The sequence below is a fragment of the Numenius arquata genome, chromosome 8 (genome assembly GCF_964106895.1).
Source record: "Numenius arquata chromosome 8, bNumArq3.hap1.1, whole genome shotgun sequence".
NCBI classification, from domain to species: Eukaryota; Metazoa; Chordata; class Aves; order Charadriiformes; family Scolopacidae; genus Numenius; species Numenius arquata.
In genome coordinates, this window is record NC_133583.1 from 7854199 (window position 1) to 7869482 (window position 15284).

Below are 15284 nucleotides of genomic sequence, written 5' to 3' on the forward strand. Positions count from 1 at the left end.
CCGGGAGCGCCCCGTCCACCAGCCCGACGGGGGGAGAGGCGGAAAGCGAGGGAGAGCAGGCAGGCAAAGGCGGGCGGGCGGCCGGCTCCCCCGTCCCGGCCCGTCCCGTCGGTCCCGGCCCGTCCGCCCCCGCGCACCATGCGCGGCCCCCGGCGCCCCGCTCCCCGCCGGCCCGCCCGCCCCTAACGCCGCCCGGCTCCAGCGCCTTCCCCCCGGCACCGCACCGGGGGGGCGGGGAGGGGGGAGAAAGGGGGCGAAATAAAATAAAGAAAAGGAGAAAAAAAGAAAAAGAAAAAAGAGGGAAAAGGAGGAAAAAGGAAGAGGAAAAGAAGAGCCCAGGGAAAGCCGGGGAAAGCTGCTCTCCTCTGAGGACAGCGCGCAGCACCATGCAGCTGGCGCCGCTGGCGCTGGCACTCACCACGCTCTTCATCGACGGCTTGAGGATAGGAGCGAGGAGGCAGAAGCTGCACCCCAGGCAAGGTAAGGGGGTGCTCGGGGAGGGGGGGAAGCCAGGGGGTGTGCTGGGCTGCCGCCCCCCCCACCCCTCCGGGGGAGCGTGGAGGGCTCGGCCTCCCCGCTCAGGGGCATGTGCTTCTCTTCCCTTGCAGCCAAGCTGCTGGAGAAGCTCAGCGAGTACGAGATCGTGACTCCTACCCGGGTGAATGAGTTTGGCGAGCCCCTCCCCACCGATGTCCACTTCAGGCGGCGGCGGCGGAGCACCAGCGCTGCCCCCGACGCCTGGACGGCCGCCGCCGCCGCCTCCCCTAAGGCGCACTACAGGCTCTCCGCCTTCGGGCAGCAGTTCCTCTTCAATCTGACGGCCAGCTCGGCCTTCATCGCCCCGCTCTTCACCGTCAGCCTCCTGGGAGAGCCCGCCGCCGACCAGCGGCGCCTCTACGCCGAGGCGGCCGACGCCGACGTGAAGCACTGCTTTTACCGGGGGCACGTCAACGCCCACCCGCGGCACACCGCCGTTATCAGCCTCTGCTCCGGGATGGTGAGACCCCCGTCCCGGCTTACGGCCCCGGTCCCGGTCCCGCCGGGCGCCCAGCGGCGGGGCACCGGGGCGGAAGCGCGGAAGAAGAGGAGGAGGAGGAGGAGGAGCAGGGCGAGGGAGGGTGGGCAGAGGGATGGGGACGGCCTCTTTTCCCCCGCCCCCCCGGTTGTGGGATGGGGCTGGCGGCTCTGGCTCGCCCCGGTCGGGGGTTTCTCCCACTCCGCTTTTATTATTCCGTCAGGTTCTGGGAGCGGGGGGAACCCCCTCCTGCTCCGCCGGTTTTGGGGGGAAAAAGTGCCACCCAGCGGGCGCAGACCCCGGGCACCGACACCCTCCTGCCCCCGGGGTGCCGACAAGGACTGCAAAGGGATGACTGGGGGCTCCCCAGCAGCACCAGCCCCAGAGCCATCCTGCATCCCAGGGCAGGGGCACAGGCATGGCTCGAGGAGAGCTTCCTGGCAGCCCCTCCTGCCAGCCTGGTGCCCTTCTGTGCAGGGTGGCATTGGCAAAGGGATGAGCAGAGGCTCCCAGCAGGTCTGACCCTTCCAGCACCCTTGGTGCCTTCCAGCACCCCGGGGGTGCCCATCCCAGGTGCTCCCCGGGAGGTCTCTGCTGGCTTCTGTCTGGTCTGGGAGCCCTCCTGGGTGAGTGTGTTCATCCAGGCTAGTGCAAGTGTGTGTGGCTGGGCAGGCCTTCTTCCCAGTTACTGGTCATGCTTCCCAGTCTATGATGACTGTAGGATGGTTTTAGTTTTGGATGTTTTTTATTTACCTGCTGAATCCCCAATTCATAGTCACGTGCAGCTAGAAGTGTCAGTGGCTTCTCATAAGCAGGGATTTCTCTGGGCTGGCCACCTCCCTCTGGTCCTTACATGTGGGTTTAAAGCTTGCCTTGAGGAGAGCTGCTGTATGAAACCAGTACAACGTGATGGGCTTGCACTGGGGCCTCCAGCATGCTGCAGCACCATCTGCCCTGGGGCAGGGGTGGCTTGGTAAATGTCACTGGTATAGGGACAGGGTCTGGCAGACATCCCCCTCTCATGCTCCCTGCCTATGGATTAGTAATTTGCTTTTCATAAGTTCCAGTGGAATGGCTGGAGATAGCAGTGTAGCCCAGCAGGGGTACGATGGGAGGTGGAGCTCCAGCCTGTGCCTTCGCAGGGGTCGCTGCAGAACCAGGCACTTGTGCAGCTCCCTTGTTAACCACTCATTTTGTTGGGTAGTCCTGCTCCATGGTTTGTCATCACCCGAAGCTGACCGCCTGCTCCTCTCTGGTCTCTCTCAGCTAGGCACATTCAAGTCTGACGATGGGGACTATTTCGTAGAGCCACTGCTATCACTTGAAGAACAGGAGTATGAAGAAGAGCACAATAAACCACATTTAGTCTACAGACATCGGACACCTCCAACCAACTCTTCAGGGGACAGGCAGACTTGCGATACTCCAGGTATTCATTTTGTTACTGCTGTTGATGACTTGGCACTTACAAAAAAGGAACTAATTTGTAGTAATTAGTAGGTTTCTGTGGGGCAGAAGGGATGTGGAGTTGAGGGACCCCTCTAGAAATGGTACCGCGTGTGCTGGGACCAGCCTTTGCAGTGGTGCTGCTGTCCTGAAGAGACGTGGTGTGCCTGTGCTTTCTAGTAATCGGTTATAAGGAAGTTGTGGTTAGGAAAAATCTTACAGTTTCCATTTCATCCCTGCTGTAAGGCTGGCAAGAGATCCTTTGGGCTGTCTTGCCTTAAGTATTCCACGAGCCTTTAAACTTGCTTTCTGTCCTCTCCTCTCCCCTCCCAATTGTAATTCCTAACCATCCGAATCTGATCTTCTCTCTGTCCGAAATTCTGTTTCTGTCCTTTATGTGTCATCCTTCTGTCCTGGTCTTGCTGTGCTCCTGGTCTTCCCTCCCCAAATCTGGTTGTGAGTTACAATGTCTTACGTCTTTCTAGTGGAAATGAGAAAGAAGGTCCTAACACCAACTCTGACAGTTCTTCCCTTATAAATCGCTTTTCTATGGTTCGTTTTCAAAGCCTTTTTTTTTTTCTCGTGTCTCTTCACCAGCACCATCTCCCTGACCTCCTCACTCCCTCTTTCTAGTCTTTGCACATATGAAAGAGCACAAGCCTTTTTATCTCCCCTTCACGTGCCTTGGTGAGCCACAGCCTTGCTCCCACTGTCCCTATTATCTGCAGTGGCCTCCTGCTGATCTCTGCCTCGTTGACTTCCTGATTTCCACAACTAATCCTCTCCTTTGGCAGCAAATACCTAAGTTCTCTCTGAAGAAGCTTATTCCTTCGGTCTCCTGTTTCACCTGCTGTGTTGCCCTCCTCCTTTGGCCTGCAGCTAGATCTACAGGAGCTTTAAAGCCAAAACAGAGTAGACCTTGACTGGCTTCCCTTGCGTGGGCTGCAAGCCGCTCATGTGCTGCAAAGTAGGTGGAGTTGCTCAGGGAGTAAAGGTACCGCTGGAGGAGAAGCGTGGTGCCAAACTTAGACTGCATTTAGCACGCGTGACTCGTTTGGCACCCGTCTCTGAGGATCGTGGCCGTGCTGTTGAGCTGTCGGTCTGTTCAGCTTGCACTGATCACGTGCTAAGCCAGAAGATGCTCTGGTGCTCTGTGACCAGCCAGAGCTGAGGCACTAGCAAGATGTGTTTCTTCTAGAAGACATGTGGATAGATGTCCGCATGCAAACATACGTGCTGGGGGACAACGGTACCTCTCCCAAGGCTGTCGTTGTGTGTTCTTCCAAGGGTTGCTGCTGGACTATGCCATTCTGGTTTCTCTCTTCCAGCTGTTTCTGCTCCCTTCTTTGAGATCAGATGCAGGAGACTCAGAACAGTTGGAAAGAAACACGGAATCTGGCACATTGCATCAGTAGCCCTTGGAGGAACGGAGCAGCAGATCACAGGACTCATTGAATCAAAGGTAGCTGGGAGGGCTCTGACGTTTACTTGTGGACTTTACTCTGTGCCGTTATAACAGTCTGCTGTATTTCATCCCACTGTGTCATAGCTTCTATTGAGGGTATTATTCTTCTGGATCACGATTCACAAGAATAATACTCCATCCATGATATTAGCTACGTAGTGTATCTTTCTCCTCTTTTCCAACACTCTTTACCTCTTGCTTGTCTTTGTTTCCTTGCTCTTCTCAGTTGCTTGGTGGTGTAGTGGAGGGAGGAGGTCTCGCCTCTCAGATACAGGCTTAAGATTCCCAGATAGGTGTGACAGTCTTACTTGTCCTCCTGTCCTCTTCCCCTACATCTCTCCCTCTCCCTTTCATTGTTGTCAAAGTTTTTGAAAGGGAATGAAGCTTTGGTGATACGATTTGGTGAACAGGTCTTGGTCACTTCATTTAAGGAGCAAGTGCAGGGCAGCTTGTGCGATGCTGAACCTTGGTGTTCCCCCTGGGGTTATGTCTGGTGGAGAGAAAGTATCTCACATGTCTTTGGAGCAGAGGGGAAAACGCAAAATCTAGCAGCACTCACTGTTTTGGAAGGGGTGCATTTTTCACTCCTACCAGAGAAGAATGGTTTCATAAGAGTTTGGGAGTTTATAGTTGTAGGGTGTTGTGTGAATCCAGTCTTTGGTCAGAAGAACGTGTGAAAAGGTGCATGTGCATTGCAGGCTTCTGGCAAGGATTGAAATTTTCTCAAAGAGGAAATTATTTCAAGGGAAGTCTTGAGCACCCACCCTGCGGTGAGCAAGGGAGCCCACGTTGCCGGGCAGTGGTGCTATTAAGAATGGCTTTCTGATAGCTGACTTCCTGGAAATGATTAATAAGCAACGTAGTGGTGTGTCCTTGCCATGATGATGTAATTATAGACTTCTTGCAGTATCCAGGAAAAGTTTCCCTTGTGAGTTGACTGACAGATTGAGTAAAAGCTTTCATTTCTAGCAGTCTCCGTGGTGTTACTTTTAGTTTTCAGCGTCCTCAGGTCAGCTTAGAAAAACAGGCATTTGATTTTGTTAAGTTTTAATTAGCAGTTTCTGATAACAGTTTTAGGTCCTCTGACATACGAGATACACTGCAGATGTTCTGAAAAAAAAGACCTTTCTCCTCTGAATGCTGATGGATATCGAATGCAAACTCTGGTCTGCGTATGAACTTTCATAGCACAGCACCGGGGTCTCCTGGCAATGCACTTCAGCCGTCTGGCGTATAGCTCAACCGCCGCAATAAAAACTTTTGACAAAGTTTTCCTTGGGGTAACAGGTTAATGTAGTTTCAGTCATAGGAAATGGTGCAATTTCTCCTCCTTCCCTTCTTTTAGTTAGTGCCGTGAATCAATTTGTCATCTGGTCGAGGATCTGGCAGAATAATTAGTTGTGTTTTACTGAATAGCCCTGACGGGATGAAGACTTGGCCAGGCTGACAGCGTGATGTGACTAGGTGCAGCGCCGCTACCACCCATCGCTTCACGATAGCCAGCTCTTCCGATCCAAATTATTAAATATCCGCTTTTTTGAGGTGGAGGAGGAAGAGGAAAGAAATTCTGATCCTAAAAAAAGACAAAAAGGAAGTGGCTCATTGCGAAGCTGGAGAGCGGAGCTTTCCTGCGCCCCGCGGAGGAACAATCTGACTCCAATGATAAAAGGTGTGTAGCCGTATCCTGTGGTGCCACAGGGAGCTGCCTCCGCCGTGCTGGCCGGCTTCGGGAGACCGGCAGCAGCTCTCCAAGCCCCCGGTCCAGTCTGACCCCCCCACCAGGAGCCAGACCAGCGAGCCCTACCCACCGGTTTCCATGTGAAACCCTGAAGGTTTAGTCTTGCAGAGAGATGTCCAGCTCCAGATGCCAACAGGACACTGCCTCTGGTCGTCGCCTAAATAAACCACTTCAGGCCACCTCTTGCTCTGTGTTCCTTTCTGTGGCCTCTCCTCTCTCTCACAGTTCACATGTTTTGTCATTGATATGTTTATACATATATATTGGTTGTTGGCTTCTCTGGAACTCTTCTCTTCCAGTTTTCTTGGATTTTGTGATAGCTTTAGCCTTTTACTGAATCTTACCCAATCGTTCTTCCCATTGGCCACCCCTTCTTCTGAGGCTGATGTGGCCTCCACCTGCTTGGTGACACCGAGCCACAATTGCCCTGTGGCCGTGAGTATAAATGTAAGGGCTTTCTCATCTCCCCACTTCGGCTGCATGTTCAGCTATTTATTGCTCCAAACTTTGCAAGTTCCTCGCGGCTTTTACTGTGACCCTGGTGCAGGACTCCTGAATGAATGCTTTCGGGCAGCTCCTTCTGTGTTCCCACTGCGTTCATTCACTTTGTTCTTCTGATCTGTGCTTTCCATTTCCTTTCCAGCTTCGTTAGTTAAATACCTCCCTGTTCTTGCCTCATTTTTCATAATTCTTCTATATTCAAGAACCATCTGTGGCTGAGATGAATGAGTCAAGGACCCAATATATGGCAAGTTGTAGCTGTTCCCATGACTTGCTGCTGGTCAGCCATGACCATCCTGGTGTCAGACGTGGGCTCTGGAGCCGCTTGTGAGGATCTTGCACAAAGTCCTGGCTTCTTAATGAGAATGTTTAAAGCAGGGATATCTACCACAGGCAAAACTCCTCACGCAGAAGCAGCAATAACACTCTGATGGTGCCAAACTAGTAGGAAGATGATTAGAGCTTTTTCTGTTTCTGGAGGAGAGCCAAGCGGCTGTAGCCAGCAAAGAGGCCTTCCAGCAATTTGCGCTGCAGTGGTGAGGTTTTTGGAAGCGGGCTCAGATGAGTTGAGTGCAGGACAGAGCAGATCTTACCTGCGTGGAGCTAGCTGTGCCCCCATCCGCTGCCGGCGGAGGTGGGAAAGCCCAGTGACTCAGCTGCTGAGGTTGCTTTCCAAAAACCACCAAGCACTGCCAGCACAGGTGGCTGCTGGGCACAGCCTGGAGCCTTAGCACATCCCAGTACCTGCCAGAAACGGAGGCAGAAGGGTCTCAATTTTGCAACTGGGTCTTTAGTTGCAAGGCATTAAAGCAGTTTGACTGCTTGGGAGGCAGCACATGTGCTGCAAAAAGGCAAGGCCCATGTACTCATCCAGGTGAGAGGAGAAAAGGAGCCGTGTGTGTAACGTGTGTTGAGAAGGTTGACATAAAATGAACAAGGCAAATCAGCAGCATGAGCCAAGTCCTGCCGCCGAGCTAGCGTGACACAGGCTTAATCAGTAATATGTCACTGATTTTTCAGTTGCATTAATAATTTGTAATAGATTACCCTTTCATAGTAACTTTAACGACCCTTTCCACTAACGTGACACTGGGGAACCACCAGAGCAGAGGAGTGCTGCCCTGTGTCTTGAGCGAGCAAATGCCTGGTACTGCCAGCTTGATGATTGCGATCCTGTTCCCGCGTGATAATTGGCACCAACCCTCTCAGCCCTTAGAGATGGTTGTCATCTCTCTCATGCCACCCAGCTGCGTGGGAGGTCATTGGTGAACCCATGGCACACGCAGGAGGTGGTTCTGCCGCCACGTTCCCATGTGCTTGGGAAGGGATGGCCAGGTTGAGGTTGCCTGGGTGTGAGTTTTTTATGTGTTATCAGTGTTGTGACCAGGGAGATGACCTGGGGGAGGATGTGTTGGGGGTCTGGCACCATGGCTAAAGCTTGACTTTTTCCCTTTCCATGTAATGTGATCTCTTGTTGGCACAGGGAGGTGGTCAGCTCTTGCCTCTGCCTGTTCTGTGGTTCGAGGTGTATGCCCAGTGTTAGAATTGGCAACGGTGGGGAACGGGGCCAAACAGGCCAGAGCTGGAAAATTTCACACTCATTCTACAGACCATTTCTTTGTGTCACATTCTTATTTTATAGCAGCTTTGAGAAAGAAACTTTGACTGCCTTTTCCACAGGACTTGATGTTTGCACTCTTGTGAGTGGTCCATGGTGAAATCCCAGATCCTTTGCAGTCAAGCTGTTGGTCTAGAGCTCTTTTGTGTGTTTGCAATTTCTTTTGGACTATTTGTCTTGCTTCCAACTGTGTGACCTTATTTCAGTTTTCAACTCCTTCATCCAGCAGAATTTCATATTCTAGGTGTCTGGTTTCCAGGCAGGTCTTCAGGCAAATTCTGTACTGCTGGGTCTCACGTAACCATGGGGTTGCAGAAGATCTCCAGGGTGGTTTTCCTAAGCCTTTGCTTCCAGGTTGAGCAATCCTTGAGCTCTTTCAAAAGTCTGTTTAAGCTGTCAACTGTGCTTTTGGCCTCAGGGTAAAACATTGACTTCGTTCTTTCCCTCAGAAAAGTTTCTCATCTTAAGGAAGTGAATTGTAATTCATAGTCAGATAGTAATTATTTCAGGTTTCCTTCCCTCCCAAAAACAGCAAACGAGAGAGTTACGTCACAAGTCCCATACGCTAATGTAATTAATTCTATTTCTAGCTTCCTATTGAGGTAATAACACAGTAACAGCCAACAGCCAACTTGGTCAAATGGGCCTGGGATGTCAAATGCAAGCTTTTCCCATACTGAGTTGGGAAAGGGATCAGGCCGTAGTGTTTATGCTATCTTTCTGCGGTATTGGCAAGTGAAATAAAGTATTAGACTGACTTTGGCTAAAAAAATTGATCACAGCCAATGATACAGATCCTATAATTGCAGTTTTGTGTGAAAATTTCTCAGTGTGAGTTAGAAGCAAGGTTTTGTTGCCGTTAGTATTGAAAATGTATTAAGGATCTGTCTGGCACAAAAGTTTAATTCCTTAACAGTGGAAGACCAAGATTGTGACTAAACAAATTATTATTGATTGGTTATTGTTCTGCAACTTAGAAATGGTAAGTGAACAGACTTAAATTGTTCTCCTGGAATCAATTAGATGTGCTGTATTTTGCATCTACTATTACATCACTTGTGTGGACGTTTGCTGATGAAGGGGCAGGTGGGAGAAGCAGGGAGGTATCACCTTGGTACTTTCCAACTCTACCCCGTGGCATATACTAATGAAAATAAACAGGCTGACTGTTCTGTGACTTCTCTTCCATGTGCCTGTATTGTCATTACCAGCATCCCTGTGGCCAATTGCTAGGCAAGGTTTCCTTCTAATGGGATTCCTTTTTTCTCATCTTTTACTGAGTGTCAGTGCAAAGATGTGGTGAGCTCAGCGTTGTTCTCGTTGGCGTGGTGCCCCGTAGGTATCACTAGACATGAGTGGGGATAGCGTGTTGGCATACTTGTGACTGTTATGCGTTGAAAGTTGCATTAAGAGCAAGCAAACAAGCAGTTTGGGTGCTCAGGTGGCTTGCAAGGCAGAAGTCAGGTTCAGCAAGTGCAACCACTGGCACTCTGCAGGCAAAGAGGTTACATCAGCCCAGGCAGCGCAGAAGGCAGCAGCCCTGGCTGTTTTCCTGACATGCTGAAATGCCACCAGTGCATGTCACTGTGCCCGTGGTATATTTGTACCTGTTTGACCCACAGCCTGGCTCAGATGTGTGTCTACTCATAGGTGAAACGCTGGGATGTACTTTAGCAAACTGCCCAGCGCCTTGCAGTGTCAGGATGGTTTTCAAGGGTATTTTACCATGGGTTTTTTTCAGTCATTCTACAGGGCTAGTTTATTTTTCTTCCTGAACCAAAGGATTATGCAACTGGTATCAGTGATTTTCAGCACTGTAACTTTCTGCCAGCCATACCTTAAACCAATTTTGTACCAATTCAATGGTGCTTTTGTGCCTTGCAGTTATGAGATGCAGTTATTTAGTAATTTTGTCTGGAAGGTGATCTTGAATCATTTTCTGCCACATGCTCAACTCATGTGTTACTATCTGCTCTCTTAAGGAGGCAATTTATTGTTTTGTTCATTAATCTAGTTTCTGTCTACTGTGCGAAATTGATAGCTTTCACGTACAACTTTTTACCTTAGGCAGGAAAAAAAATTCTTTAAAGCTGGAATGCATTTTCACATACATCATCAGGAAAGGAAATGTCTAGAGCATGTGTGGTCTTTGGTGTTTGCGTGGTAGAAAAACAGAGAATATTTTCTTAATAAGGGAAGTTGATTGGTGCTAACTGCAAGTCTGTGGTTCTCAAGCGTTCTGGTTCAAGCAGCAGGAAGAAAGGCAGGATCACCCAGAAAGACATAGCTGGGTTCAGCATCTCCTTGAGCTTTGGCACCTCCAAGGCTGGAGTCTCTATAGCCAAAGCCACCACAGGCCACAGTGGGTGAATGGAGGTGGGACCATGGATTTTTGTATCAGTGATGCTTCATGCCCGTCATGGCTCTATAGTGTTGCTTGCTGGCCTTAGAGTATTTTCACATATTGCAAACACAAATTCCAGGCTCTGGGCTTGATGCCGGGGAGTGACTTCAGCAGCAGGTGTTTCTGGACATGGACCTTTCTGAAGATCTAAATGTTGCTCCAGTCAGGCACTTAGGAAGCCACTTAGTAAAGGGTATGTGCAAATTTCAAAGTGGAGGAAGGCAAGAAAAATAACAAGCAGGTGTGCCTGGGTCATAAGGGCTTATGATCCGTTCATGCAAAAGTTTCTTTTAGTAGCAAAGACGACTTTTTTGTAGAAGCCAAATATTTTGATTCTCCTGGAACAGTTTGGGAGGGAACTCTTTTCAGCCCAGATTGTTTCCTAGTTGAAAGCGAAGTATGAACAACACAGGGAAAATTAAAGTTTCCCTCTTTTCTATTGGTCTAATAGTGGCACCCCATATCCTGGCAAGAAGAGCCTAAAAATATGGTTTGATTTCAGTTAGTCGGACCTCTGCAGGAAGAAAATCCATTTTGCCTCTTGCCTCTCTTTTCCAAGTGATGGCAGTCACTTCGGTGGCTGCTGTTGTACCAGCTGCAGGCAGGAAATTCAGGCCAGTCGACTGTAGCCGGAGCTCATACCTGACCGTTTGGGCAGGGTTTGCTGCTGTGGCTCCTTCTTGAGTTGAGGAAGGCAGGTCCCACGCCGACTGCCTGCCCGGAGGGAGCTCAGCTGCGTCTTGATCTGCTTTATGGAGGTGTGCAATAAATAATTAACTTCCAAATGACAGTTTTATCATCTACGCAGCTGGATCAGAGCAGGTCTAGGAGTGTTATGGGCCAACCACTGAGGAGCAAATTTTGTGTTAAAAATCCTAGGTCACACATTCAGAAAACCTCTGATGGCAAGTTGGTTTGAAAGGACCATGCGCCTTTTCTAGCAAGGCAAGGTTGTTATTGTTATTAGCTCAAGGAGAAATAGCTTACTTTTCCCTCTCTCTTTTGCTTCTTTTTTTTTTCTTTTTTCTTTTTTTTTTTTTTTCCCCCTGCTATGTGAGCTCTCATGAACTTGGAGCTGAACTGGAACTCCTTGCATTGTCACATGTCTTATTTAATTGTGCAAATTGCTTTCTATTCCAAGGACAAGTTAATGTAGAAATTGAAAGGATTAGAACTGTTGGGATAAGTGATCGCTCTTTCTTTTAATTTTTGGTTTTAGCATAACAATAGCTACTATTTCAAAAGCAGTCCCTGGCTCTGCCCTGTCACCCTTTCATGCAGGCAAAGTGCTCATGTAGGGCCTGAGTCTCTCCTGCTCTCTCCCTTGGGATAGATCCCCATTAATCAGCAGGAATCACCCATAAATCAGCTCAGTAGGCTCTGGGCTGAGGCTTCTTGTGCAAGCAAAAATAAATGGCACAAGTGGGAAGATGGCATCAGGAAGGAACATCCCTGTCCTGGCGTTGGGTCTCCTTTTTAACTCTCACATAACAAAGAAGAAACCAAGCAGGAAAAATGAACATCCACCTCCAGGTCTGTCTAAAGACATTGCAAACACCATAGACTGTCCTAGTAAAGCAAGCAGTAAAAAGGACATTATTCCTGCAGCTTTTTAGCCACCTCTTAAATTAATACTAACTGTTGAGTCAGTGCATAGGCTAGTCTGGTACTTGGATTGTTGATCTGGAGTTTGCGTGGTTTGAAAGTGTTTGTCTGCTCATTGGGATTAGGGTGTTTCTTTTTTTTGCAAATTAAAGAAAATATTTTGTTACTTAAACCTATCCAATTACTGCCATGTGTAGGTAGATATTTTTCAGGTCATTTGCAAAGATTGAGAGCTTGCCAAGCAAACCATTTTCCTTACTGATTTCTGTTAACATGTTAACACAATAGGAAAAAAAAAAGCAAAGCCAGGTGGAAAAATATCAGACCCTTTTTGGGTGTTGTGTGTGGCAGTAGGAAGCTGTTGCTGTAAAATTTCCGTTTTCTCGTGTAATGTGAGAGATTTTTCTTTTGAAAAACACTACTTCTTGATTAAACGGCAGTATCCTGCACCATTCAGGCAGAGCATTTTTGTTGTAACGGAGCGAGCGAGATATCAACAGCATCAGCACAGGGAGTACTGGCAGTCCCTGTGTGCAACTCCCATTAACGCTGGTGGGGGGTTTTATGGATGGGTTGAGAGCAGTGCACTGCCATTAGTGTTTAATTTTTTACAGGTGCATGTGCACCACCTCCTGAGCATAGTTATAGGCAAGAATGATGGGTGAAGATAACAGCTCACTACTCTCAAAGTCCAGGACTGGCTTTACATCCCCACTCTCTTGTGCTTGGTTTTACAGTAACTAGACTGGCAAACATACTCTATGCGACTTGTCCAAATGGCATGTAAAAAGTGTTGGAGTGACTTCATACCTGGAAAAAAAATGTTGGTTTTTGAAGGGATGATGTGGATGACTTGATTTGTGCGCTGGACGGGGGGGAGTACACTGATACCGTACCCTTGGCGGTGTTAGGTTAATGATTGGATTTGATGATCTCAAGGGTCTTTTCCAACATACTGATTCTGTGACACTGTGCCAGATCTCTGCAACAGAAAGAAAGGTGGTTTTTCCTTTGTGCTGTGTGTAGCTGGCTCTGTTGGGCTCTGGTTCTCGGGGCTCTCCGAACCAGACCTGGCATTTCATGTGGACTCCTGGTTTTTGGGTGGTATTTTTTTTGGAGCGTGCGACAGCAATAACTGCAGGATTTCAGTGCAAGCCTGGTAAATGCCAGTTAACTTCTTTTCAACATCTCCTGTATAACAGGTGCTTCTTCAAAGAATCCTTTGCATTTCCTCCTCCTTCTGCCATCTAACCTGCCTCTGTGAGGCTGGCAGAAGGAGAAGATGCTTGAGCCCTGTGGTCCTGTTTTGAGGCTTTGCAGAGCCACTGCGATGGATGCTGCAGAGCTCTGCCTTCGCCCTGCAGCCTCGCTCAAGCCCTGTTGAGCATCTCCCCATCCTTTCCTTGAGCGCCTGCTTCTTTTGGAAGTTAGTTATTTAGAAAGGAAACGTGACTGGCCGAGGGTGCAGAGAGGAGAGGAACTGGCTGAAGGGCTGGGGTTAGCGCTTTATCCTCCGTCTGGTCTTCCTCTCACCTTTAGGTTATTTGTATGCATAGTTGGCTTCCCGCGCTGATTGGCACTGAACGAGTCGGGATAATGTCACAGTTGCCCACGAAGCCGTGCCAGCGTGAGAGCACAACCTTGCCAACACAAGGGCATTGATTAGTGCAGGGGAACTAGGGCAATCCAATTATAACCACAAATGCCATTGGCTTTCTCGAATTCTTACTCAAATAACTGCGGAGTCTCTGCTGTATTAAGGTGGTCTGGACTATATCAAGAAAGGGGAACTTGTAGGGCTTAGTTAGTGCAGAGTAAACAGAATTTAATTCTTAAATATTCTATTGCCTACTTACACATAGGGCAAAACCCCAGCATTTTTCAGATGGGTAAAAGCTGGCCAACCCCCTTTGCCTGTCTTGATATTAGAGAATGTGTTCTATATTTCTTTTTTTTTGGAAATTATTACAAAATATCCTAAAAGGAAACTACACAGGAAAAATAGCTAAAGTTTCCTATCATTTCAATCTTGTTTGAGCATTGAATATTCCTTTGTTCCCTGATATTATGCTTCCTCTAACCTACTCAGTAGGTCAGATAAGGAAATGTGATATTTTTCACCACCATGACGAAATTAAACTAAAGCTACAAAGAGCGTGAGGGTTGTAGCCTGGAGTCTTAGATGAGTAGTTCAGATCTGGCTTTATATTAAATGCAGAAGCGAACAGTCTCTCATGGATGAATCACATTCAATTAGCTTCTTCCTATGATGAACTGATTAAAAATTAAGTGGCATCAAATAAGACTGATTTTGCTCTTACATTTAAATAATGCTATAATTACATACTAATCAGATGGTAAATCTTAATTGTACACGTTCCATATGTATTATTTGTCTGTTCTCCCTCTTCACTTTGTCGTCTTTGTATCAGCATGGAGTATATTTTCAGGCTGCTTTTATGTTTGGCCTAATTGAATATCAAAAGCAGTATATGTGAAACTTCCTGAATTCTATTCTTTAGCCAGTGGCAGCTGTGCTATTAGATGACCTTTACCATTCCTGTAGCACAGAATAATAAAGGGAGGGGGGGAATTGAAGCCCAGCCATGTTATTGTTAGAGACAGAAATAAATCATATATAATTGCTTCGCTATGAAGGCCAAATCCTGCCGTCCTTCATGCCTGAGTTAGAAATACAGGATTTGGACCTTTGTTTCCTGTGGTTTCCTGGCCACCTTGGACGTGCCCAGAATCCTCACGCTGCTGCTGTGGTGGCTAATTACCATCCCCAGGCTCACATCGAGTTAAACTGAACTGCAGCCCCGGCTCCATCCCTCCTGTGTGGGCAAGGAGACGGCTCTGATGCAGGAATGCCTTTTTGTGAACGTCTGCCTTCAAGTGCCATTAGACGTTGCATTACGTAGTGGGCTTCCACATAGTCCTTCTGGTTTGTTTAGCTGTTTTGAATAAACCTGCTAACTCTTGGTTAAAGTAAGTAGGTATTTTGACATAACGTGCATGTGGTATTAACTCTATTCACTCCGGAGTGTGCTTTATGTTTTTCTCTGCTTTTTAATCACAGATCATGAACACAGTCACAAAAAGAACAAACGGAAACACTGGAGAAAACAGTGGGCAGAGGGCAGCTTATTATCTGACATGGAGATGTTAAAACACAGCCTGGAAGTGAATTCATTTCCTGCAGACAGCAACAAGACTGGGAACATCAGTGAAAAGAAGAGCCACAGAAGAACAAAGCGGTTTCTCTCCTACCCTCGGTTTGTGGAGGTGATGGTGGTGGCCGACAGCAGGATGGTCGCCTACCATGGAGCTAATCTACAGCACTATGTCTTAACATTAATGTCAATAGTGAGTATTCAGCTACGGGGAGTAGGTTCACCCATGGATCATTTTCTAACAGTCACAGAGTCTCCTTTTCTGCTGAGTTCTTATGCAATACCATCAGTTTGCCTTGGCCAGGCATGGAGATAA

At 48.2% G+C, this 15284-nt stretch overlaps 1 protein-coding gene across 2 annotated transcripts in view; it reads left to right on the forward strand.

The window, feature by feature from the left end:
- Positions 1-233: 233 nt before the first annotated feature.
- The window catches only part of ADAMTS9 (ADAM metallopeptidase with thrombospondin type 1 motif 9), an 80882-nt gene continuing 65831 nt past the window's right edge, over positions 234-15284 (forward strand). For both annotated transcript variants that reach the window (XM_074152669.1, XM_074152670.1), the window contains exons 1-4: positions 234-480; positions 609-997; positions 2282-2444; positions 14875-15161. In XM_074152669.1, the coding sequence (XP_074008770.1) occupies positions 387-480; positions 609-997; positions 2282-2444; positions 14875-15161 (933 nt within the window). In that variant the 5' untranslated portion in view covers positions 234-386. The remainder of the gene's footprint in view (positions 481-608; positions 998-2281; positions 2445-14874; positions 15162-15284) is intronic.